The 25,559-nt window shown below is 33.3% G+C and overlaps 4 protein-coding genes across 4 annotated transcripts; 3 read left to right on the forward strand and 1 right to left on the reverse strand.

Annotated features, from left to right (window-relative positions):
- The first annotated feature begins 883 nt into the window (after positions 1–883).
- LOC124823656 (uncharacterized) lies at positions 884–4,764 on the forward strand. Its single transcript, XM_047295911.2, has 5 exons — positions 884–1,087; positions 1,417–1,478; positions 2,529–2,644; positions 3,162–3,608; positions 4,140–4,764. The coding sequence occupies exons 2-5, from the start codon at positions 1,452–1,454 to the stop codon at positions 4,552–4,554; spliced, it is 1,005 nt and encodes a 334-aa protein (XP_047151867.1). The 5' UTR covers positions 884–1,087; positions 1,417–1,451; the 3' UTR covers positions 4,555–4,764.
- Positions 4,765–8,165: 3,401 nt separating this feature from the next.
- On the forward strand, positions 8,166–11,190 carry LOC124823639 (uncharacterized). The gene is made up of 5 exons (XM_047295895.2): positions 8,166–8,266; positions 8,577–8,631; positions 8,849–9,238; positions 10,227–10,564; positions 10,736–11,190. The coding sequence occupies exons 1-5, from the start codon at positions 8,198–8,200 to the stop codon at positions 10,934–10,936; spliced, it is 1,053 nt and encodes a 350-aa protein (XP_047151851.1). The 5' UTR covers positions 8,166–8,197; the 3' UTR covers positions 10,937–11,190.
- A 3,104-nt stretch (positions 11,191–14,294) lies between these two features.
- On the forward strand, positions 14,295–17,713 carry LOC124823655 (uncharacterized). Its single transcript, XM_047295910.2, has one exon. It carries the CDS (start codon positions 14,694–14,696, stop codon positions 17,601–17,603), a length of 2,910 nt encoding a protein of 969 aa, XP_047151866.1. The 5' UTR covers positions 14,295–14,693; the 3' UTR covers positions 17,604–17,713.
- Positions 17,714–19,498: 1,785 nt separating this feature from the next.
- LOC124823635 (cysteine-rich receptor-like protein kinase 1) lies at positions 19,499–25,279 on the reverse strand. Its single transcript, XM_088115232.1, has 6 exons — positions 24,447–25,279; positions 21,878–21,991; positions 21,442–21,792; positions 20,815–21,049; positions 20,397–20,541; positions 19,499–20,296 (listed from the first exon to the last, which is right to left on the reverse strand). The coding sequence occupies exons 1-6, from the start codon at positions 25,207–25,209 to the stop codon at positions 19,874–19,876; spliced, it is 2,031 nt and encodes a 676-aa protein (XP_087971358.1). The 5' UTR covers positions 25,210–25,279; the 3' UTR covers positions 19,499–19,873.
- Between the last annotated feature and the right edge of the window lie 280 nt (positions 25,280–25,559).

Genomic DNA, 25,559 nt, shown 5'->3' on the forward strand with positions numbered 1-25,559 from the left:
CCCAAATAAAAAATGAAAACTCCATCATCGCTAAACTCAAAAACAGAACAAGATTAGAAACCCCAATTTCAATTATTTTAAAATTCCAATTACATCAGAGAATCTTAATTTCCCACCCTAAAACACAAGAATCAGAATCCCCAAAATTTCCAATTTCAGAACCCAAATATGCCAAATCGGAAAGATTAACTCCGCTGCCGCGTCGGTCTTCCTCAGCACGTGTCACCACCATCTTCACCTGTCATCACCGTTCGCAACCAGACCTGCGTGCGAAAAAAATAGGAAATCCCTAAACTCAAACAAAAACAAGAGAAGGAGGAGGAGAATGAAGCTTAAACCCCTAGAAATTGATCTTTTTGGTTAGTTCCCAAATCGGAGGAGGAAGGGCTTAACCATGCTTACTTTGCTGCCGCCATTTTTAAAGGGTCTTCAAAATTAAAAGAACATCCCTGGGAAGAAGCCATTCCTATCTCGCCCTAAACACTTCCCTCACCTCAGAGACCAAGTGGCAGGAACCGAAACCCTAACCTCTCAGATTTTTTTACCATTGTCACGTTATCTGACACGTTGCACAATTCAATTCAAGCTGTTAAAAACGCCGTGGATTTAATTGCACCCTTTTTTTACAAGTTGAGATCACATTTAACTTTTTAAAAAACGTAGGACAGACTTGAATATTTCCTCCTTTTCGAGGGACCAAAAGAGGTATTAAGCCGTTTTTTATTTAATCTCTTTGTAACGAGGATTTGAATGAAACATTTGCACAATCTTTTAAAATTTCATTTGATGAAAAATAGTTATGAAAGGTTTATTAGAGAAAAAAAAACTTTACAAAAAAACTTATCCAACAAAATAAAACTTTTTTATTTTTATTCAAAATAAACTTTGGCTAATGGCAATTGACGTCTGATGAACTTCTAGGGAATGAAAGATAAGCACATCGTCTTCTTCATCCATCGTTAATAGCGTTGTCGTTGGGGTTTAGGGTTTCCAGATTTCAGATTTCCGATTTCCGTTCATTTCTTCACTGCTTCATACCTTTCTCCTTCAATATTCTATTCATAATTCTCTATTTCCATTCCTACAAGTAATTCCTGAATCATTTTGTTGCGCTAATTCGTACTCGGTTTGTTTCGTAACGTAGATTTCTCTTACTTTCTATTTATGATTTGTTTATCTGAAACCCTTCGAAGCACCGAGGTCGGTGTCGCTGACATTTTGATTTGTTGCATTCTAAAATTCATTTAGTTATATGACAATTTGTATGCTGGATGAAGACATTCAACTTCGGAAATTGAACTGTCAATGTGCTATACATTACTTACCGAATTTTGTTGAAGATTGATTGTGGGTCACTCCTTGTTTTTGTTGTGTTTATTTATCTCCTTGATTTCCTTGTTTTGTTTTTGGCAATAGGTTCTGTCAGTAGATAATTTGGTGGTTAAAGGCTTATGGCTTTTGTTGCTCATCAACAGCAGGTACTTACGTATCAAATTGACCTCCTATTGGATTGTTTTTTACGGCCAGCTTTTACTGATCGCTGTCATCAAGATTTTAGCTTTCTATGGATAAAAGTGAAGCCAATAGTAATATCAATGACAATGGGACTAGTTTATCGTTGTCAAAGGTTGCTGACCTTTGTTTACATGATTACATGCTGATTAAAGGGTTAAGCCTTTAGGATAAAGGATTACATGATTTTCGTCACTTAACTTTTTGTAAAAATTGGAATTAGTCGTTATTCAAAACTTTGGTCCAATTTAATTCCCAATTTTAAAAATACGTAAATTTAATCTTTTTAACCAAATTTTGTTAAGTTTATTTTACATATAAAACGTTAGAAATATTGAAGCGAAAATGTGTCAAATATATAAATAACTTAAATGCTATCATGAAACAAGTTTAAAATATCAAATGAACTTAACAAAATTTGGTTAAAATGATTAAATCTACATATTTCTAAAATTGGAGGGCTAAATTGGACCAAAGTTTTGAAAAATGACTAATTTCAATTTTCACTAAAAGTTAATTAGTCCTAGAATAAATTTACATTGTGTTATGATGATCTCAAAGTTGATTAACAATGCTATTTTTATTTTGTATAGTCAGAAGAGTAGTATACTGTTCCAATGATATTTTCTTGTGACAACACTTGAACTGTTGCATTAAATTTAGTAATTTGAACATCGGAGAGTTGTCAACATTTATTAGTTATCCTTAAGGTTGAATTTTATCTGAAGATGAAGCTATGCGGAACATCTCTATTTCTCTCTCAAATTGTTCTGTGATTTTAGAGGTCTGTTGGTATTCTTTGGTAAACATGGTTTCAAAATTTCCAAAGCTTTGTTTGCTGAGAAGAAATCTACTTCAATTTTGCCTAAATTTTTTTTCTTGGTCAATATAAACACATTAAGTTCAGTATGCTTTTCGTACAGCGTAAGTGGTGTTCTGTTTTTACAGTTCAAATTTTCCTTGTTAAGATTTCAAATATATATACAAATATGAATAATTTGTTTCTCTTTCCTCAGGGCTTGTTTGTGGCATTTTCCTCAAGGAAGTTGTTATGGAGCAAAAGGCTGAAGCTGAAGCAATGTTTATCAAAATGTCACTTGATTGGAAGAGCTGATTGGCATTGCATACTAAGGTGGAGAGTTTGTTGTGCCACTGTGATGAAAATTTTGGTCTCTCATATAGGTCACTGTTTTTTATTACTTAAAATGCGTGGAACATATTTACATAATGATAGAAGTATCTTAGAATATATCATATGAGGTGGATATGTAACAAGATTTAATAAAGTCAATTTGACATTCTACTTTTAGGAGCCTCCTTGAAAAAGAGTTAAAAAGCTTTCCAGTCATGATTGATTAGTTATATTTATATTGTTTTAAACATGATAACATTGCCATCTGCCCATAGTTTTGTACACAGAATTTGAGGTTGATACTATGAAACGAAATACTATTTGGGGAGGGAGAGACTGATTATTGCATGTGCATAATTTTTGCAATAATGATTTATTTAACTGCTTACATGTTTTCACTTTCTGGTTGTAATACCAAATTTTCAGTTAGATGTCCTAGGATTTTTTTACATACTGGTTAGAAAATTTCAGCAAAATACCTGCATTAAAATGCAGATAAAGGATTTCTTGTTTCCAGTGTAGGGCCTCCTCACATTTGCGGAACCAAGCTCAGACCTTTGAAGATTTCAAGCTTCAAAGGCAGTGCCAAAGGTGATGATTCAGTAACCAGTGCTAATGGGTCGAAGGTTCCCAACCCCAAAACCTCCTTTAGACTGGATAAGAGAGGCGAAATGAAATCAGAATCTCCAAAGGCAAACAATGTTCCACTCTCTTGTGCTTCTGAAGCAAATGAGAACCTTGCAGTATCATCTGGTATTCATAAACTTCTCCAAAAATGGCTTACAATGTTACAAACACTACCACAAAATCAAGGGGAGCAGGAAATCTTGGGAGAACCACCTCCGGATGTCTTACCAAATTCTTTACAAGGGACGCAAAAGACCATAAAAGGTCAGAGTTTGAAGGCAGCATGGTCGTATTTTCTAGCCCAGGATGCAACAATAAAGGTTCCTTTCTTAATATTGTAAGTATGACAGTTTTTCCATCCCTGCTCTTAAAAGTTTTTTGCCTCTCCCTACACCACGTTTTTGCCTCTCCCTACAGCATGGTCGTATCATATGCATTTCTGTTAGGTAATTACATGTTTAATTTAATGAGGTGTCTACTTGGACTTTTAGTTTGAAACAAATTCTAGGTTATAAGAATTTATAGAGAAAGGGAAACTGGGTGGTGCTGACTCCCGAAGTCGATTTAGGAAGCATTGCCTTGATAGTAATTTGAAGCACAGAAAGCTTGCTTAAAAAAGGAAGTGCTGTTTTGCTTTTTTTTCTGAGAGAGGCTCATGGAACACTCGGAAGTCTGACATAACAAAACTGCAAAAAAACAATTTACTGTTAGACAGATTATTTGAATGCGAAGAGAGTACATCTATTCAGGCACCTACATTTTCTTCCTTAATATATATATTCAGCGTATTTAACTGGCAATGTCAACAGTTTGCAGTGCACAATAATGCTTGATGATGCTCATCTTCTGATTCCATATTTCTGTGCAGTGTTCCTTTCTACCTGGCCGTTAATGTAGTTTATGGGGCAGAGGTGTCGAAGGAGTTAACTCCTTTATGGGTTTTGGGGCCACTCATTGTGGCTCTCTACATCATGTTGTGGCGGTGGCTATGTGCACTCTATGTCTTCAGCTTCAAGCAGACCATCAAAGTAATTAAGAATTCGCCCTCGTACTTCATGTTGGCCTACAGCTATGTCTTTTGTGGCAAGCTCAAAGAAGACATCCAGGCTCATATTTTGCAGCCTATATTGAGCATAGCAAATACTGATTATAAACAGCTGGGTAGAAAAAAGTTGAAAGAATTGTCAGAATGGATAGTAGAGAAGTATCTTGATTTTGTGGAATCAATATGGCCCTACTATTGTCGGACAATCAGATTTTTGAAGAGGGCTAATCTTATTTAAAGTTAGTGGGTGAGGTGAGGGAAGTTGGTTGTGATTTCAAGTGAGAGCTGGCCAATCCCTTTTTATACCGGGGTCTTGGTGTTTTGAGTTGAGCGAGACTTAGGTTGTGTATTAGGTTAGGTTGTACCTGTATCTATGCTTGAATTGAGTACGTGGTTATTTATTAGATTGCTTCTGTTAGTAATTGCTCATTGGCGGGTTCTTTTTAAACCTTAACACCCCACCATTGTTTTCTTGTGCGAGTTGTATAATGTAGTTTCCTTTCCAAGATGGATACTAGAACAAGGAGTCTTAATTTAAGAATAGTTTTCACAATAATTGATTTTAAAATTATTGAACTTTTATTTTAAATTTATCATTTAAAAATTAATGTTGAAACAAACTTCATTTTTTTTCTCTCAATATTTACAGGAGTCTCATTTTTAAAATAGAAAAATAATTAAGTTGAAAACAATAATTTTTTTATGAAAGATCAAACCTGGCTAAATAATAAATGGAGTCCTAAAATGTGTATGATGGTGTTGGTTGTTTGATTCCTGAAAGAATTTTCGTATTAGTTCTTCTGTTGAAAAGTTAGTCCATCCTTGTGCCAAGTGATTACATTTTCTATCCCCTTATTTTCATTAATATGAACCTTTAGACCTCTATGTTTTCTCAATACCACAATTCCATTTTGATTGAGTAGTTATAGAAAATCATAGGATCTAGCTACATTGAAATTTAGAATATTTGTTGTTTATTACTTTTATATTTTAGTATATATTAATTGAAAGTCATTTAAAATTTTAAACTTAACTAAGTTTCAAATTTATTATAAATTTGAAAACTTTCAATTAAATTTTTATATTTTATTGAATACTTTAAAAATTATATTTTTTTAATTGAGTTTCTGACAAATTTTCTTTTGTTAATTGAGTAATGTAACGGTTAAACTAATGAAATTGTTATCTTATTCAGTCATCTTAATTAGTTATCGTTACATATAATTTTATAATTTTGTTGTCTTATTTGTTTTTAATTTTCAATTCAATCAACTTTTTAGATGATTTTAAGTTTAAATTAATTTTATTCTCATTAACATAAATTTTATACTTTTAAGCGAAATTTTGTATATTTAATTCTTAACAGTAGTCTTATAAGTAAAATATGTCAATTTTAATTATGTGTACGTAAATTTGCTTTTCAAATGACCTCAAATATTGGACTTGGCAAGAAATTGCATGAATTCAGTTTTTGATATCAATTCATTACGTTGATCTCATGTTATGATACGTACAATTCTAACCAAGAGCAAGTCAGATGATTGATAAATAGAATGTGTCTGCAATGTATTCGATACAGAAATTACCCTTTCATAAACATTAAAATATTATTTAATGAAAAGTGTAGAGATTAACATGCTACGAAAGTTATTTCCAACACAAAATATATAATACTTGTATTCCTCAATATAATACTTGTATTCCTCAATATATAATACTTGTATTCCTCAATATAAATACAAAATATATAATACTTGTATTCTAAACAATTAGTGATAGTTAATGAGAATAATAGTCAATTGATAATTAACAAGAATAAAATCATTTATTGGTAATTAATGAGTCAGACATAATGGTAAGTTCATTATAATATTTATAAATATATGTAAAGACAAGTAATTTAAATTAACTATAATTACTAATCTTTATTACAAGATTATTCCGCAAAGTCACTTACTTGAGCATCAGAGTGTCTTCCATGGTTAATACTGAGCATTTCTTTGTCCTCTTTCACAATCCATGGTCACACAACACTGAACATCTCTTGCTCTCCACCTCTCATGATTCATCTGGCTATCTGCCACTTGCCAGGGCACTTATCAGGGCTTCACCTTACCGTGGAGGGACGCACTCGTCTAAGCCCGGTCACCAAACTTGAACCATGGGCTTTGATACCATTTATAAGGATGTTCACCACATACACACACATAGATCTCCACAATGGTAAGATATTGTCCGCTTTGGACTAAGCCCACGGATTTACTTTTGGTACCACTTCAAAAGGAGAAGAAAGAGAATAGCCTAACCTGGATGATGGAGCAAGTCTTCTGCAAGCACCCTCCCCCACAGTTAGGACAAGAAGAAGAGAGAGAATGAAGTAACCTAGATGATGGAGCAAATAACTTTAAATGCTTTAAGTTAAACCTCAACCCTACCAAAACAATAATCATAACACAAACATAATAGCAAGTTTTTAGTTGGATTTTAAATTATTCATCAATCAATTTCTATAAATTAAACTCAACCCAATCTAATTAGATTGAATTGATCGAATTAAATAATTGAATAATTTGTCTTAATAAAAATGAAAAGCAACAACAAAATAAAAAATAATAACGTCATTAAATTTGTTCTCACTATTTTAATGTATTTTTATTGAAAAATATGTTTTTTTGCTAATAAAGTTTTATCATAATTTATTTAAATTTATTTTTTTGTGTTAAATTATTTTAAAATTTTATTTTATAAATGATTTTTTAAATATATTGAACCTTATTCTATCACGTGAATCAAATATTATATAAATTTCTTAATTAATTTCTCCCTACCCAAATAATTTCATTTTTCTAGTATATTGAGCAATAAATTCTTATCCTTCTCTCGATCAAACGAAATTCTTCCTTGAATTGAACAAAAATATTTAATGTCTTTTATATGCTACGGATGTTAACACTCTATACCACATGCTAATTTTATTAATCAATCAATATAACTTATATTGATGACAAATGCTAATTTTGTCCTTAAGAAACAAATTAAGGAATTGAAAATGAGTTTTTTTTTCTTAATTGATTATGCGTAACAATGCCTATTTATTAACTTATGATTTCCAAAAAGGAAAATCTTTTTCATTATTTAAGGGATGTGCTGATTGGATGGCAAGACCCTGTATTTGAACATAACACTAATAAATGTCACAATAAATTATGGATATAAAGATGAATTAACAAGTAATACAATTAAAAGTGAATCCTCATTTTCTATAATTATGAAAAATGTTTTCATTTATTATTGATATAGAAAATTAAGAAGAACTATTACTCTGATATTTTACACTATTATAACACCTTAATTTATAAAAAAATGTAAAATATATTTCAATCTCAGAAGTTTAATTAAAAGTTAATAATTTTTGTTTTCACAAATCCAAACAAAGGTTAATAAGATTACAAGATGTTTTAATTTATGAATAAGTAGAAATAAAATTTATTTGTCCTCAACAATAAGAATAGTTTTTTTTGTTATAATTTATTATAAATTTATTAAAAATATTAGTTTTATTAACATTTAAAAGTAATATTCCAACATACTTTTGTAAATTAACATACAAGAGTTTTCAAAATGGAAAAACATAAGACATTTTGAATAATATAATTAAAATTAAAATATACATCGAAAATATGATTGAAATGTAATTAAAATTAAATAAAATATACATTGAAAAAGAAGTAAAAAATTCATTAAATAAAAAACGGAAAGACTTGCGGAGGAAGTAACATTTGCAAAGACTAGTACCACTGTTTAAATGAAGTTCCCTGGTATTTGAAACAAATCAAATTCTAACAGCAGCAAACCTTCTCGCAAATCCTCTCATCTCAGTAATGGCCACTACAATCACTTCCTTCTTGACTTCTTCTCCCTCTTCTTTCCATCACAACACAAATCTCAAGGTACCTAACTTTCTCTGTCATTTTTCAGCAATGTTTAGTTTTCACTGTTTCAAGAATAAAGATTAAGCCATAAAGATTCAAGAAGAAAGATTAAGCGATAAAAGATCCAAGAATGTCCATAGAAACTTTATTTCTCAAAATTGGCTAGTAATAATATGTAAACCGAATTTTGTTGCTAAATATATTAATATATTTTTCTTTTTCTTTGAGAGTAAAGTCTGTGAGTATGGCACCATCTACTACTGTTCCTATAGAAGTTTTGTTTTGTTTGTTCTTCCTCTTACATTGTTTTGTTTCCTTGCATATTCAGTTGAGGTTATCGCTCGACCGGCGAAGAGACGCTCACCGGACAATATATGATAAAGGTAGCTTGCTTGTTTGTTGGGCTTATTTGTGAATTTTCTGTTTTTTATTATTTTCTGACTTAACAACCTTTTAATAATTCTTCATTGTTTGAAGAAATAATTATTTTTATATGATTAGTTCCAATTGGATTTCGTAAATAATTTGGCCATGGAAGTTTGGTTTCTTCTGATTTTTGGAGGTGACCGCTGTTAACACTCTTTTGTTTGTGATGGTCAGACAAATCCTGTCAGTATATACACGGAGTACCACCAAAGTTGAGAGGAAGGTACCAGAAACAGCATGCTGTTGCCGGTTCTGGGAATCAGCCACATATCAGTGGGCGTGAAAAATCTGTTTTGGTGCCAGAAAAGCATGATTCTATTTCTGAAAACACCTTTCTTGTTAACAAATCATGTTTTCATTTACCCCAAAATGGTGGAAAGCCAGGACTAGTCCGATTTTGTGACCTTAACAGAGAGAACGAAGTCATTTCATCAAATTCAGAGAGGACTCAGAACAGCGCATCATGGATTTTGGGCCCTGCTATCTTAGTTGTTTCTTTCATTTTTCCTCCAATCGTTTTGCCTGAAGTAATGCTTAACATTTTTGGACACTGGCCATCAAAAAGTGAGTAACTAACTTTTCTTTATAAGAAATTCTACTGTGATGTGTTACTTTTCATGCAATGTATACGATTTAGCATATGCAATGTGTAGTGTATTTCTTGCATTCACGTGCTGTTCAAAGTAACATGTCCCTGATGAATGTAAAATTTGCCTGTCAGAATTTTTTACTGGGGTGGGGTAAGGAACTGGTACTGTTAAACCTTCTGGATATTCATATCTGGGGTATGAGCCTTGTTAATAGAGTGACTTGGAACCCGTTATTCTTTCATGATTAGGACAAAACAGTTTGAAAGAATCTTCGAACAATTTGACAGATATGAAAAATTCAAGTGAAAGAATATTTTACTTTCTTGAAAATGAAATTCCCTATTATAATTCATATGAATTCCATAGGTTTATAATTGTTTTGTTTAATATTTATCCAAACGTAATATTGTTTGAATAATCAACTTGCAAACATTATTAAGTGTACTAGTTTATATATAGTATATAATATATATATATATATATATATATATATATATATATATATATATATATTTTGTTTGACTTTGCTAGTTTATTAATAGTTTTAAAACTGTTCAAACCGACAAACAAATAAAGTTCAAACTCGTACATGTAAAATTTGAAATGAGGCTATGCTTGATTGGATAATTTTTTCATATAAATAAAATATGAAGAAAAAATAAACGAGTTTGTAGAATTTTTCTTATTTTATTTCTTAAAAGGTGATTTTTAACTAATGTATAAGTTAGTTTTCATTTAAAAAAGATTTCTTTTATTTTTATTTCTTATTTTTTCTAGAAGTGTTTTAGAGAACATTACCAAATATTGACTTATCTTAGTTCCAATGTTGGCAGCTTTGGGTTGAATATCCGCAAATGGAGTGTCTCATTATTTTCTTCGAATGTTGCTATTTTATTATCCTTTCTTTGTTCCTTTTTTAATTTAGTGCTTAACTCTAGACTTCCTTGATTCTTCGTCTCCAGTTTTCCTCCTATTACTCTTCACAGAAACAATTTTCTACAGTGGAGTTGCGGTTTTTCTTCTTCTACTTGACTCTTTAATGAGACGCAGACAACCAAATCATTCTGCAAAAAGAAGTGTTACTTTGACCCCGGGATATCAAATCTCTTCCGTTGTTACCGTGTTGCTTAGTACAACAATTCCAATAGCCACAATGATGTTGTCATGGGACTGGGCTTTCCCTCTCGTCCCCACGACTTTTGTTCCACACCTGGTTGGTATAGTTGTTCAATTCGCATTTGAGCAGATAGCAAGATATTGTAACTCACCGTCATGGGCTGCTATTTCGATGATCTTTCATGTAAGAGCAATCCAATACCCTCTTGAATAACGGCTTCCTGCGTTTCTTATAGTAGAATTCTTTCAGTTTGTTAAAGTTTAAATTACCCCAGTCCTCTCTTTCAAATACTCTTATTCTTTCTTCTAGATTGGTGATTCATAGTATCACACTCATAAATTATTTAATGCGCAGGCATATAGATTTCACCAAATTCATCGTGCTGGAAATCTGCTAATGTATATCTCATTTAGAGAAGGAAAATCTGAGATTGCCAATAATTTGGGACTACTTTCAAATGTCCTTTACCTGCTTCTTGTGATGTGCGTTTGGTCTTTCTCAAGTTTCCTGACGAGATTGTTTCTGGAACTAAACAGTGATGCCAAGTTGATGTAAGGTTTGTTAATATCATTTCACAGCTGAAAACAGCTCAACTCATCTTTGGGTGGAATCTTTCTAGAAAAAGAAAATGAAGGGATATCTTAAGTAGTTCTATTTCCGCGAGCATACAAGTTATAACCCTTACAACTAGTTACATATTTTTCCTCTGTGTATCCTTGCATGTTGGAACCCTTCGTTTAAGTAGAGAATTGAAAACTTCCCGGATTCACAAGTTTAAAGTTTATTGTAGAGTGACCGTATTTTTTTAGTTAGAAGCAGTACGATGAAAAAAAAAATTAGACATACATTTAACAAATACATATACAAATAGTATGCTCAATAGACAATAGATAATATAATGAGGACCTAATTTTTAATGCTTATACAAAAAAAGTAATAGGAAAATGAAGATTTATAATTAATTTAGATCTCATTTCTTTTTCATACAATATAATTAAATTTTTGTATATTGAGAGAAAATGAAAATGCAAATTTTCATTTTCATTTTTCATTTTATAATTAATTATATTTCATACAAAAAAAGTAATAGGAAAATGAAAATTTTTAATGCTTATACAAAAAAAGTAATTATTTTTAATTACTTTTTTATTTTCCTGTAATATATGTATCGCTTATTTTTCTTAATCTGCAAGATTACTAGATAGCCCCTAAAATAATCATTTAAGAAAAGATGAGAGAAAATGATGTCAGTACACTTATCTGTCTAATACTTATCCAGTTATTTTATATTCTTAAATTGTTGTATGAACTTGTCCTATTTGGTCAACTAATAACTTGGTGCCAAAACTCCATTAAAAGATATATTCAAACCCAACTAAAGTCAACATATTACACTAAAGAGAATGAAGTCGTCAACGCTGAGGCAATCTGCACTGTGTTCTTCTTAATGATGAAAAAACTTTGAAAACTTTAAGAATACCGTGTTGCAAAGAATAAAAAAGTGAATTTAAATTCTTTAAATAATATTTTGACATTATTCTAAGTACTATTGCAACGATATATTCGTACTCACTCCAATGCAGAATCTCCATATTTTATATATTCTTTTAAACAACGCGTTGTTGTGTCTTGATGTTGTTTTAAATCTTTGTTTATACATTTGGTCTCCTCAATAATGCACCTTCTCCCTTGGCTGCATGTCTTCCCGTAATCCAAAATTTTACACCTAAGTATTACTCCATTTTTGTATTCAAGAGTAGTTAATCTCCCCATGACATTATTCCTTTTGATTCTTGCCAAAATGGACTTTAACTAAGATTAGGTAGCAATTAAAAACAATAAACAACTCTCCATGAATTGCGAGCTATCAATCAAACTCTAAAAGTTGAAAACATTCTTTAAGGTGAACGAATGAGACCATTATTAAAAATTTCTATTTATATAAATAAGAAATAAACTTTTAACTTTAACGAAAGATAAAATATGTATTTATATATTATAAATTGGTTTTATTTTTAAATGATGTAAATTCTTCGTAACATTTCTATACTGAAACATATATATCAAGTATAAAACTATATACTAACCGTGGTCAAACAACAATTTAATAATGAATAATACAATAAATGTAAAAAGTAATAAATTTTATTAAAATAGATGACTTTAATATCATTTTAATAAATATTATTAAATACAGTAAGTACATATAAATTTGGTGCAAATATAGCTAATAAATTAGAATTGTCTTATTTTTCAAATTCTAGGCTGAAAGAAGTTTACGAAAAAGGTCAATGATGACATGCACTATCAAGTAGCGTTAGGAAAGGGAAAAAGGTAATTATTTGTACGAAGCGTAGGCACCTAAACTTTTTGTAGTAGTGACCACATAGTGGAAGTATAGAAGCGTGAATAAAAGAGCAGCAGCATCTTGAAAACAAGCACTATTGGGTTAGTACCAAAGTAGATAAAAATCTCCATTCACATTTTTCTTCTAACAGTCCCATAAATACCTACAATATTGGGAAAACGAAAAATAAGAAAAATGTTAGGAAAACTCTTTTACAATAAAGCGTAAAAAGTAGTAAAATAATATATTACATCATGAATATATATTTAAATAAATTTCTCTGTAAATATTTATAAAATAAAATAAACTTCTCTAAACTGTAAATTTAACTTATGTATTAAAAAATAAACGCTTACATTTTTAAAAAAAAACATAACTACCAATTGACTAACACACAAACTAATTTTTATGTTTAAAGAAGATTATTTTTGTTATTTCATACTTTCTTATCCCCTTTGAGAAAGTTTCATACTCATAGTGATGAAATAATTGAAGTTTTTAGTACAATGTAATGTGATGTTTCCTTTTTGAGGGGTTGCTTATGCTTGAATCATGGGAAACTGGGACGAAGGCGTGGATTGTATAAAGATAACGCTGAAAGCTAAGTAGTGAGCTGAATATGAAAGATAAGATTTGAGGCGCTTTTGCCTTCATGTATTTTGGCTTATATACATTTATCGCCAATCAATGATGTTTGAACCGAAGATTATTGCTTCATTGAATCAACTACGATAATGCGATATAATTTTAGTGTATAAACTATTCAGTATAATACACCAAACCTCACATGGTTTTGGCTTTTATTCTGGACATTCATAGGTGAAAAATTAATGAAGCTGGAATTGACCAAAACTAGTGTGGTTGTTTTCTCTTCCTTGTTTTCTTCTCATATTTAATTTGGAAGTAGGTCGTTTGGGTTGAGAAGAATATATGCTTAACCCTCTGATGAGTTTGATCCTACAATAATAGAAATGCACATATGGAAGATGACAATGGAGAAACCTAACACATTGTCTTGTGCTTTCACCCCTCGCTAAATTAAGGAAATAAAACAGAAAAAGACTAAAACGTGTGAAAGTTACCCTCATTCATTTTTTTTCCACGTATCATTATGAAATCTAACTTTCTCATATTTCATCATGCATGCTTGAAAGCTTATGGCCTTTGGTTTTTCTTTTTTAAGAATACTTATCACGGAAAGCAGAAAATAATCTTATGCTTGAATATTCTGAGGGAAATCTTAGTATTTGGATTGCCATAATGTTTTTGTACCAATTTAGTTGACAATTTTTGAAGTTTAAACAACTGGTACTCTTGTAAAGTCAAATCATGCTCAAACTTGTTTATCTTGAACTCAGACGTCTTACAAAAACTACTTCGAAGGTACTATGAATTTGTCCAGCAGCATTGTGAGCAAAATTTGAGGATTGTAAAAGTGGCCCCACTTGTGCCACTTTTTTCTCGACCATGAGGGGATCTTTTTCTTCGTGTTGTATAATTCTGTTGAACGTACCCCGTTGTATTATCAAGTTCTCTACCACAAAAGCTACTAAAGAATCTTAAAATATTAAATTTGTTGCCTGGAGAAAAAAAGGGCGAAAAGGCACCAAAATCATGGTTAAACTGAAAAGGTAGAAACTAGAAAGATATCACTATATGTTTAAGATATAATATAATGGGTTGAACTTCTTCATTGTACTATTTCAACTTTCTTGAACAAAGTAGGCAGGGCTTACTTTGCTACTATTTAAAACCGTATCTTAACAACCAATTAGCACTTGAACTTGCGTCTTTGTTCATTATTCCTTCGTTTCTCATTCTATCTTTTTCTTCCTATTTTCGTTTTATACCCATCAAAATTTGAGCTCTTCTTAATTGTTCTTCTCTGTTCTTTTATACAGAATGGACCACCTTTTCCTAGACCATACCCTTTGAATTATTTGATCTTCTGTGTGAACCTTTGAAATGAAACTCATACCTGTAAAACATTCTGCAATGGCTTCCGTTTGGATGTGCCATTTCTTTCTGTTACTGTCCATACTAGATACTTCTTTTATTGCAACTATGGCCAATAATGCAACAGATTCCTACTGGCTTATCAGAATTAAATCAGAGTTGGTAGATCCATCGGGAGCACTTGGCAACTGGTCTCCGACAGCTCATGTCTGCAACTGGAATGGAATAACATGTGCAGTTGATCAGGAATATGTTATTGGCCTGAATCTGTCTGGTTCAGGAATATCCGGTTCCATTTCAGTTGAGTTCAGACACCTCTCTTTTATTCAAACACTTGATTTGTCTTCAAATTCTCTTTCTGGCTACATCCCTTCGGAGCTGGGTCAGCTTCAAAATCTAAGAATATTGCAACTATACTCAAATGATCTCTCTGGGAACATTCCTGCAGAGATAGGTAACATGAGGAAGTTACAAATTCTTAGAATAGGTGACAACATGTTGACTGGTGAAATTCCACCTAGTATTGCCAATATGAGTGAATTGACAGTTTTGGCAATAGGATACTGCCACTTGAACGGAAGCATACCAGTTGGGATCGGTAAATTGAAACATCTAATATCCCTTGATTTAGAAATGAACAGACTCAGTGGCCCCATACCTGAAGAGATTCAAGGCTGTGAAGAGCTCCAAAACTTTGCAGCATCAAACAACATGCTTGAAGGAGACATACCTTTCTCTATGGGGTCGCTTAAATCATTAAAAATTCTGAACCTGGCCAATAACAGTTTGTCTGGGTCAATTCCTCCTGCTTTGAGTCATCTTTCTAACTTGACATACCTGAATTTGCTTGGAAACAAACTACATGGACAAATCCCTTCTGTTCTTAATAGTCTGATTCAGCTGCAGAAGTTGGACTTGTCCAAAAACAACCTCTCTGGATCAATACCTCTCCTTAATGTAGAATTGCAGAGTCTTGAAACTCTTGTTCTGTCTGATAATGCTCTGACTGGTAGCGTTCCAAGTAACTTCTGCCTCAGAGGTTCAAAGCTTCGGGAACTCTTTTTGGCTAGAAACATGCTCTCTGGCAAGTTTCCTTTGGAGTTGCTCAACTGCCCCTCAATCCAACAGTTGGACCTTTCTGATAACAGTTTTGAAGGAGAACTTCCTGCAAGCCTGGACAAACTGAATAACCTCACAGATCTTGTTCTCAACAACAACAGCTTTGTTGGACCTCTCCCTCCTGAAATTGGAAACATTAGTAGCTTAGAGGGTCTTTTCCTATTTGGTAACTTCTTGACAGGTAAAATTCCAACGGAGATTGGAAGGCTGCAGAGATTGAGCACCATTTACCTCTATGACAACCAGATGTCTGGACTCATACCAAGAGAGATAACAAACTGCACAAGCTTAGAGGAAATTGACTTCTTTGGAAATCACTTTACAGGGCCCATTCCAGAGACTATAGGTAAGCTCAAGAAATTAGTTGTTCTGCATCTTAGGCAGAATGATTTGTCTGGTCCGATCCCACCAAGCATGGGGTACTGTAAAAACCTTCAGATATTGGCCTTAGCAGATAACATATTGTCTGGTTCCATTCCATCTACATTCAGTTACCTCTCGGAGCTCACCAAAATTACCCTTTACAACAACTCCTTTGAAGGACCTCTCCCTCATTCACTCTCTTCTCTCAAAAGCCTGAAAATCATCAACTTTTCACACAACAAGTTCAGTGGAAGTTTCTTTCCTCTCACTGGTTCAAATTCTCTAACCATTCTGGACTTGACCAACAACAGCTTCTCAGGTCCCATCCCTTCCACTCTAGCCAATTCTAGAAACCTCAGCCGTCTCAGACTTGGACAAAATTATCTCACTGGAAGCATTCCTTCTGAATTTGACCAACTCACTGAGCTCAATTTTCTTGATTTATCATTCAACAATTTAACAGGAGAGATGCCACCTCAACTCTCAAACTCCAAGAAAATTGAACACATCCTCATGAGTAACAACAGGTTGAGTGGCAAACTACCTGTTTGGTTGGGAAGCTTACAAGAACTTGGTGAGTTAGATCTCTCATACAATAACTTCAGTGGTAGGGTACCTTCTGAGCTTGGTAACTGCTCAAAATTGCTCAAGCTTTCTCTCCATCACAACAATCTGTCCGGTGAAATCCCCTTAGAGCTTGGAAACCTCACTGCCCTCAATGTCTTCAATTTGCAAAGGAACGGATTCTCTGGCCCCATTCCTCCGACAATTCAGCAATGCACAAAACTGTATGAGCTTAGGCTCTCAGAGAACTTTTTAACAGGTACCATACCAGTTGAGCTAGGAGGGCTTGCTGAGTTGCAAGTGATTTTGGACTTGAGTAAAAATCTCTTCACTGGTGAGATTCCACCATCTCTAGGAAACCTCGTGAAGCTAGAAAGACTCAACCTCTCTTTCAACCAACTTGAAGGGAAAGTTCCTCCTTCACTGGGCAAACTCACAAGCCTGCACGTGTTGAATCTCTCAAACAACCATCTTGAAGGCCAGATTCCTCCAACATTTTCAGGATTCCCACTAAGCTCATTCCTGAACAATCACGGCTTCTGTGGCCCACCACTGAGATCATGCTCTGAATCCACGGCACAGGGGAAAATGCAGCTATCAAACACACAAGTGGCAGCAATCATTGTGGCCATTGTGTTTACTTCCACAGTGATATGCTTAGTGATGTTGTACATCATGCTCAGGATCTGGTGCAACTGGAGAAAAGTTGCCATTTCGAGTGCAGAAGGTGGCACTGTTGCCCATAAGGCAAGAAATGGAGAGTATTGGAATATGAATTCATTTGGGTTGATTCCTTCACCAGATAAGCAGAATTCAGCAGCATCTTCCTTCTATAATCTTAAAATGGAGACCATGGAAAATGCACATATGTAACATATTTTTCATTAGTTTGGGTTCCAAGCTTTGAGGAACCATTGTATCTCACACTACTTGCACATCCTCAAATGCTAACATCATTTCATTCAATAGAAATACTTCTTCATTCAAAAGCATCATCCTACGGCATTATCTGGCACCAGGAATTCTTTAAGAACGAGTATATCATTACTAAAATTAGCAATATATATTTTATTTAAATAAATATAAAAATAAGTTGAAAATTATTATAAGTACTAAATTTATTTTATTAAAACTAGCGAAAACACGTGATATATTATTTTTTATCATAATAAAAATTATTATTATTATTATTATTGTTATTATTATAATTATAAAATTAAATATAAATATTTTTTAAATTTTATTGTAAGTAGTTTTTATTTATTTTATAGGTATTTTTATAATTAAAAAAATATTAAATTTAAAAAATGGTCAAATTAATAAAATAATTAAATTTAAATAAATGATAAAATAATTATTTTAATTTTAAAAAAACTTGTATTTAAAAGATAAATTTAGAAAACAAATCGCAAAGAAGAATGTGATTTATACACAGGTATAGATATAAATAAGATAATATAATAAAATACATATAGTGTTTATGTTTCCCTAATATATGCAAAACCAATTTAAATTCTATTGAATATACAAAGAAATTATTAGTTTTATTGAAAGGAGGAATACAGTATCGGTTACGATTTTTAGGATTTGTTTAGATATCAAAAGAGATATGTTTTATGGAGAAATTTGTTATATTATTTTGTTAGTTTATAAGTAGAATAAAGTGTAATAAAATATAAATATTTATAATAATGTGATTATGAGTAGTGTTCTTTTGAATTACTATTATGGATTTTTATTTTAATTGGTTTATAGGCTAAACCTATCTTGTGTCATCTAGTGTATTTTGATTTCTTTAATTATTGATAACTAAGTCTCATTCTATTTATCATATTAATCTTATTTGGAGTAACAGCATAGAGACGATGATGTCTTCTGTTTCGGCAACACCATGTAGTCCTATCCAAGACAATAGACGTATATGGAGAAATTTGTTACTTTATTTTATTCATATACTATATATATATATATATATATATATATATATATATATATATATATATATATATATATATATATATATATATATATATATATATATTACAACGTAATAAAATATAAAATATTTATAATATTTGAATCTTAATTTCTTAAATTTAAATAATAACTAAATATGTTTTTATTTTTATATAAGAAATATTTCTAAAATAGAAAGAAAAATTACTAAAAAATAATTTGAATAAAAAATAGTAAGTAAATATTCTTGACAAATGTTCACGCCCATCATGGAAAAAAGACATTTTGACCATTAGATAAATTACTTTTAAAATCAAAGGCATAGATTGTTATATATGCCATGGTACTTTGTGATTTGTATTTTAAGAAAAAAAAAACAAATGTTATGATGCAATGACGTGGATAATATTTTAAATTATGTCGTGAGTCAAAGTTATGTCAAGGAGTGGTTTGCTTAAATGAGATTTTGTAAAATTTTAGAAGAACAATGTATAATAATCGAGCACGAGTACTCTCTAATGCACGTGTTACTATTTAGTTTTGACAAATACAAATGTATTTCTTTGTAAATTTTATTTAATGTAATATATTACTAATCTAGATAAATAATCTTACATTGACGTTAATTTTGAGATGTGATGGTAATATTGAAGAAACATTTAATACAATATTCTTTTAATTCATAATTTATTTTGTGACACGTAATTTTAAAATAGGAGTAAGAGTTCTATTTGGTTAATTTTTGAAAATACAAGCAAATTTGATAAAAAGAAAATAAATAAAAACAAAATAAAGATAAAAGAAAAAAAAATGAATGGAATTTTGTTGTACTAAATAGGATGAAGTCGACATTCACTACTTGAATGGAAATGTTATGTCAAATCCTCATTTCATGACAAGTGTAATACATCAACAACTTGCAAGGACACAGCAGAGCCATGTTTACTCTTCCCTACCCTTGAAGTCCTGCTTCATGTACACAATTATATAATACAAGTTGCTTCATGACCATAATCTACATTTTGTTCCTTGCGTCTTATGTTGAGCAAAATCCATTCATGTTCTCCTTTGCTTTCCAACCCTGTTCATCAGAATTTTACACACTCAAATTATAACTGACTATCCTCAGTTTTCTCTTATCCCCATTCAGGTCACTCCTTAGGATCATCGCAAAATTTCAAGTGAATCTACCTGGGCTCAGGCGCTCCCATATTTAATTGGAAATTTGAATCAGGGCTGCCAGCAATGAACTTGTCAGAATGAGGAAAGGAATTCCCTTGTACTGTTAAATCATCATTTGGAATTAGTGAACTGGTGGTGCTGTGAAAGGAGGACCTTGCACTTGCAAGCCCAATTGAGGATACAGTGCAGTCATTTTGACTTAGCCCACTGAAATTGAAGAATGGTTGTTGCTTTGGAGAGGGAATAGCGTAGTCTTTCTTGGTTAGCATCTGAACTACTTCAGACATGGATGGTCTGAGAGTAACAGTTGATTGTGTACAAAGAAGGCCAGCTTGGAGCGTATTTGATGCTTCGTCTACCGTAAGTTTACCTTGCAGAAGTGGATCAACGGATGCTGTTATATTATTTGCCTTGTAATTCTTCCACACCTGAACAAGAGATAAAATGAGCATGCTACTGCCTGCTAATGAAACTCACTGATACCAATACCAATAAGTTACGGTGTGATTGAGGGATAGTTAATCTTACGCTGTGGAGAAGTGAAGTTGACCCCGGTATTTGATCACTGTTCTTCTTACCACACACAATCTCAACAATTAGGACACCAAAAGCATAGATGTCTGCCTTCTCTGTCAATTGTCCATTGGAAACATATTCAGGAGCCGTATATCCCCTGACAAAAGCAGTTGACTTTAATATGCGACCAGACCAATTGTGTAACACAAGTGAATTTTTTTATTGGAAGACGTTAAAACTTTGTCCATTCTAGTACATATTTTTAAGAGGTTAAGATTCCACAGAAACGTTTTTTCATAAAGGATTTGCAGTTTTGATCATCGCATAGTCTGGATATGAACTATCAATGTAACTATTTAAGAGGTATGCAACTAATTTCAGAATCCTCATGTTTTTACATAAATTGAAATGACAGAACTTTTCTACTTACAGTGTCTTCGAATTTCCTGTCCTAAGATGAGATTTGTTTCCAGTAACAATGCGAGCAAGACCAAAATTCGCTATTTTTGGATTCATATTCTCATCAAATAGAATGTTGCTGGACTTTATGTCTCTGTGAATAATCTTTGTTCCAGAACCTTCATGAAGGTATGCTAGGCCCTCAGCTATCCCACATATGATTTGAAACCGTTTTTCCCAGTTCAGAGCATCTGCTGAGCCCTTACCTGCAAATTACAAGGGATCTATTCTCAATTTTCAAATAAGCACATAGAAAGATAGAAAAGAAGAAAAAAGTAAACTGTATGTGTTCCCTCAATTTCCCCTTCAAAGCTAAACTGAATTGTGCAAGTCAGTAATCAATAACAAAGCTTAAACGCCAAGTCACCAATGAAAATCGTGATTTTCCTCTATGGCAACTTGTAACGAATTGTAAGAACTGACACCAAAGTTCCTATAGACCAACCAAATGTGGTCGATTAAGAATACACAAGATAGTCAAATACAGATGAGCAAATGTCTCTCTGGCCAGTAAAAGGAAGACACTCAAATCATGCTCTGTAAATTATTGAGAAAAAACACCAACTTGGACTAGAATTGCTCAAACTGGACAACTCACCGAAAAGGACTTGATCAAGACTTCCATTGGGCACAAATTCATAAACCAACAGGCTTTCAGGGCCTTCGATGCTGCACCCCAAAAGCTTCACCACATTCTTGTGTTGAATCCCACTAATCAAATTGACCTCATTGAAGAACCCCTCTGTCCATTGCCGTTTATTAAAAGATAATCGTTTAACAGCAACAGTCTTCCCAGTGGGGAGGGTTCCTTTGAACACGGAAGCAGCTCCACCTTGGCCTAATTTGTTTGCGGGATCAAAATTATCTGTGGCGTTCTCGAGCAAATCATACATAAAACTGAAGCCTGCTACGAAGGCAAAATCTGGTGCCAAACCACCACTGTCGCTTACTGTATTAGAATTAGCACATTAGAGAATAGAAAAATACTACAGAAAAAAATATAACCACTGTGGCATTAAACGAACAAGCATTACCTTTTCTACGTGACGACATTCTATGACAGCACATAAATGCAGCAAGGACGATGAGTGAAATCCCTACGATCACCGATAATACAAATGCAACGATCGTCCAGACACCAGGCCTTTCTGAAAACATTTCAAGTTAAAAGTAATTCAATTGTAAAAGAAATAGCAATATCAATGTCCTTTCGTAACTAGCCTGGTGTTGGGATGTATGAATTAAGGCATGGAATTTATAGCTACACCGCATAATGTTATTATAAAAGTTAACAAAATAAACAACTGTACATACACACACACACATTTGGTACGCGTTTACATATATCATTCATAAAACTCAAGGAATATTGGAGGTGATAACACTCTTGCTTCAAGTAATTAAACTTATTATTATTCAAATTCGAGATCGAAAATTAAGATATTATAAAGCGTATCAATTGAACATTCTTAATGGTACTTATTTTATTTTGGATGAACACAGAACATCTGTTGACCTGAAATAAAATGACCAATCTCTTAAATCACCATAAGATTCATTTAGAGAATTTATTGGAATTATCTAACTTATTTTTGCAATACCTATCATTCTCCTAGGTGTAGTTTTGTCATGCCAACTCCCTATTTCAACCTTCTTTTTTTTTCCTTCACTACTGGCCGAAGAAGGAATCTTGTTTGAAATACCTTGTAGGTTTCCACTTTTGCACTTTGCTTCTCCTTTTCTGGTCAGCAGTGTCTTTTGAACCTGTATACTCTTTTTTTGAGGTCTCTCACAAATGCTTCAAAGAAGTTTATGGAAAAAACTACCTTAGTCTACATCTGTTGCGCTTTGTTTTCTTGTCCAAAGTTTCTATGATCACTTGGAAGAATATGATGGTAAAATATCATCAGACAAAAGGATTTCCAACTTGTGCTTATTGTGGTAATTTGTGGAACCTAGTATATATGGAATTCTCAAAGCATTAAAAACTTGTAACTCTTTGGATGAGGCTAGGTGTATTTTTGTAAATGGTATTCAACGGTTTTATGATTTTCTCCATAAACTAACGTCCTTAAACAAATAAATCAGATATTACTTCTTTTATTGTTGAAGTCCAATCAATTGTTGAAGAGTTGAAAATGTTGCTAGAAGTTGATCCATTGAAGGAGATTAAGAAGTTGAAAAATTCTATGTGGTTATGATCCATCATGCCGTCAACTTAGATTTTTAATCATGTTCAGGATCAAATCTTGATTGATCAATAAGTTACATCAATGAAAAGCCTAATAACATGACTACTTGATGCTCCCATCCATACCAGCATAAATATGTTCATGATTATGCTAAATCATATGCCTGTGTCAACTTGTGAAATTGTGAAAGGGAAGGTTGTGGCAAAACGGTGCAGCAGAAATGAAAAATAAATACTTAGCTGAAATTGTTTGTACCTTATTGGCAAGTTCTTGTGTGTCACTTCATCGCTGGGGTGATGTTATTCTTATTGTTTGCTTTCTTATAAATATGTCTTTTTCCTTTTTTGAAAATCATATTCCTTCTACTATTTTTTTTCTACATCTATCTGTGTCTTTGGTTTTGTGTGCTTTGTTCATTATGTGTCCTCAGAGTTGAACCCGAAAGACCCGGTAAACATGTTTTCTTGTAATATTATCGTCTCCAAAAAGGTATCGACATTATTCTTCACAAACTGAAAAGTACTTGTGTACAAGTGTCAACTTTTTTTAAGAGAGTCGTTTCTTTCCTTCGTTCCTATAAAATGCTAGTTATATCCAACAATTTGTACCTTTCCCATTATTTGAACCATTCTCATTCCTCACTCATGACACTCCAAATCAAACCACTCCTCAAAGTTTCTGGTCTCCTTCAAGTCCACCAGAACCATCATCATCCCCTGTGATCACCTGACATTGCAGAACACAAAAGATTGGTTTCATATTACATGGTAAGTCCATTCTTCAAGTTCCTCACCACCAGCTACCCACACCATGACTTCTGATAATGAAGATCTAGTTATCATATTACTCTTCAAAAAAGTACCTGCTCTACCTATAATCATTTTCCAAGTTATCAAAGGTTGTCTCCTTCGGTTTTCTCCTTTCTTATGTATGTCCTTTATAACTATTCCTAAAATTTGAAGAAAGAACTTGATATCTTTAATGATGAGAAACTTGAATGATTGAAATGCATAGTCTTAACCAGAATCACGCATGAGAGTTGGTTCCTTTTCTACCTAAGAAGAAGACAATTTGGTATAAATGTGTTTAAGCTGTTGAAGTTAAGGCAAATGGTAAAGTTGATCGCCTTAAAGCATAATTAGTCACCGAAGGATACACATGGATATAAGTCACCGGATCATTTAGAGCACTTTCAATTTATGTATTGTAACCTTGGTGCATGAAAAAGGGGTTTCCTTGGGGAAATGTTGGACTATTGTTTGTACTAATTGATAGACAAAATGATATGGAACAAAGTTAATTTAAACTATAGTTTCTTGATTACCAGTGACCTCGTATATATGGGTCATACATGATTTTTTTGAAATAATTATAATAGAAGTAAAAGAATAAAATCCGTAGTGTGTGTTACCTGTAGAAGTAGAAGTAGAATCCTTGATGTTAGGTGGTGAAACGTCGTTGTAGAATTTGTGCCTTGAATACCTCAAAATGCAACCAGTGAATAAACTCTTACCCTCACCACTCGGCACACATTCCTGCACTTTCTTCGCCGCTTCGGTCAAGCATATCTTGCACCTCCCTTTGTTCAGCGTCGACCAGCACTGCGCCAGGGCGAAAACCCCATCCCCTCCGTCCACCGAGAACCCACGTTCCGCTGCCTCCTCCGTCACGTTCGACACCGTCGCCGTCACCCGTCTGGCCGTGTCATTCCCCACAGTTGGGCTCACGCAGATGCCGATGTCATGAGTGGGGTCCACGCTCTCACGGATAAAGGAGTAGTCATCGTATCGGACGAAGCAGCCGTCGAGGTAGATTCTGCCAGCTGCCTTGGGCACGCACCGTGACAACACCAGCCTCGCTTGGCTGAAACACATGTAGCAGTCTGCTGGCCTCAGGTCGCGCCGGCATTGGGCCAATGCGTACATGGGAGGCCCTGAACCCAGCAGCGTCTGCGCTCCCCACCCTCTCTCTTTAACCTGAAACGACACCATGTCCATTATGGCCATGAAGTTGGACGCGGAAGACTCAGGGTTCTCATAATCCCCGCACGTGAGACCCGTTTCGCGTATACCCGTGCCGGAGCAGCCCGCACGTGGGATTAACAACGACGACGACAGCAACATTAGGCATAGACAGGAAATAAGGTTTTCAGGAACGTTAAAAAATTGCACCATTGTTTTCTTCTAATTAACAATTGCTCTGCTTTTCCTTTTGTTTGAAAATAGTGAGAATTAAACAAGTAATGATATGGTATTTGGCTCTGATGCCTCGTTATGATTACTCCTTTGTTGCTTTGTAGACATGTCTTTGTCGTGGGGTTCGGCCGTGAAGGTAGACAGGGAGAGGGTATTCCCGATCTTGGTGTAGATAGTCTTCTTGATTAATTTCCTCACAGGCATGATCCCTTCCGGTTTATGAGTTTTGTAGCGAGATAGAAAAAGATTATATAAGAAGAGAGAAAACACGTTGTGCATGCGGAGATTCTGATAAGCGAGAGGAGAAATGAACTGGCTTGGTTTTATGT

Source organism: Vigna umbellata, chromosome 1, assembly GCF_029865625.1.
Source record: "Vigna umbellata cultivar VRB3 chromosome 1, Vumbellata_1.0, whole genome shotgun sequence".
Classification (NCBI taxonomy): Eukaryota; Viridiplantae; Streptophyta; class Magnoliopsida; order Fabales; family Fabaceae; genus Vigna; species Vigna umbellata.

Excerpts from the sequence above, each read along its gene's own strand:
- LOC124823656 (XM_047295911.2), top strand. The coding sequence starts at position 1,452 with ATGGCTTTTGTTGCTCATCAACAGCAG. Across the intron at positions 2,645-3,161 it reads GATTGGCATTGCATACTAAG|TGTAGGGCCTCCTCACATTT; the intron begins GTGGAGAGTTTG and ends TCTTGTTTCCAG. Across the intron at positions 3,609-4,139 it reads AAGGTTCCTTTCTTAATATT|TGTTCCTTTCTACCTGGCCG; the intron begins GTAAGTATGACA and ends ATTTCTGTGCAG.
- LOC124823639 (XM_047295895.2), top strand. The coding sequence starts at position 8,198 with ATGGCCACTACAATCACTTCCTTCTTGACTTCTTCTCCCTCTTCTTTC. Across the intron at positions 8,632-8,848 it reads CCGGACAATATATGATAAAG|ACAAATCCTGTCAGTATATA; the intron begins GTAGCTTGCTTG and ends TGTGATGGTCAG. Across the intron at positions 10,565-10,735 it reads CTATTTCGATGATCTTTCAT|GCATATAGATTTCACCAAAT; the intron begins GTAAGAGCAATC and ends TTTAATGCGCAG.
- LOC124823655 (XM_047295910.2), top strand. The coding sequence starts at position 14,694 with ATGAAACTCATACCTGTAAAACATTCTGCAATGGCTTCCGTTTGGATG.
- LOC124823635 (XM_088115232.1), bottom strand. The coding sequence starts at position 25,209 with ATGGTGCAATTTTTTAACGTTCCTGAAAACCTTATTTCCTGTCTATGC. Across the intron at positions 21,992-24,446 it reads TTCTACTTCTACTTCTACAG|AAAGGCCTGGTGTCTGGACG; the intron begins GTAACACACACT and ends AAATGTTTTCAG. Across the intron at positions 20,542-20,814 it reads ACAGGAAATTCGAAGACACT|GGGATATACGGCTCCTGAAT; the intron begins GTAAGTAGAAAA and ends TGCTTTTGTCAG.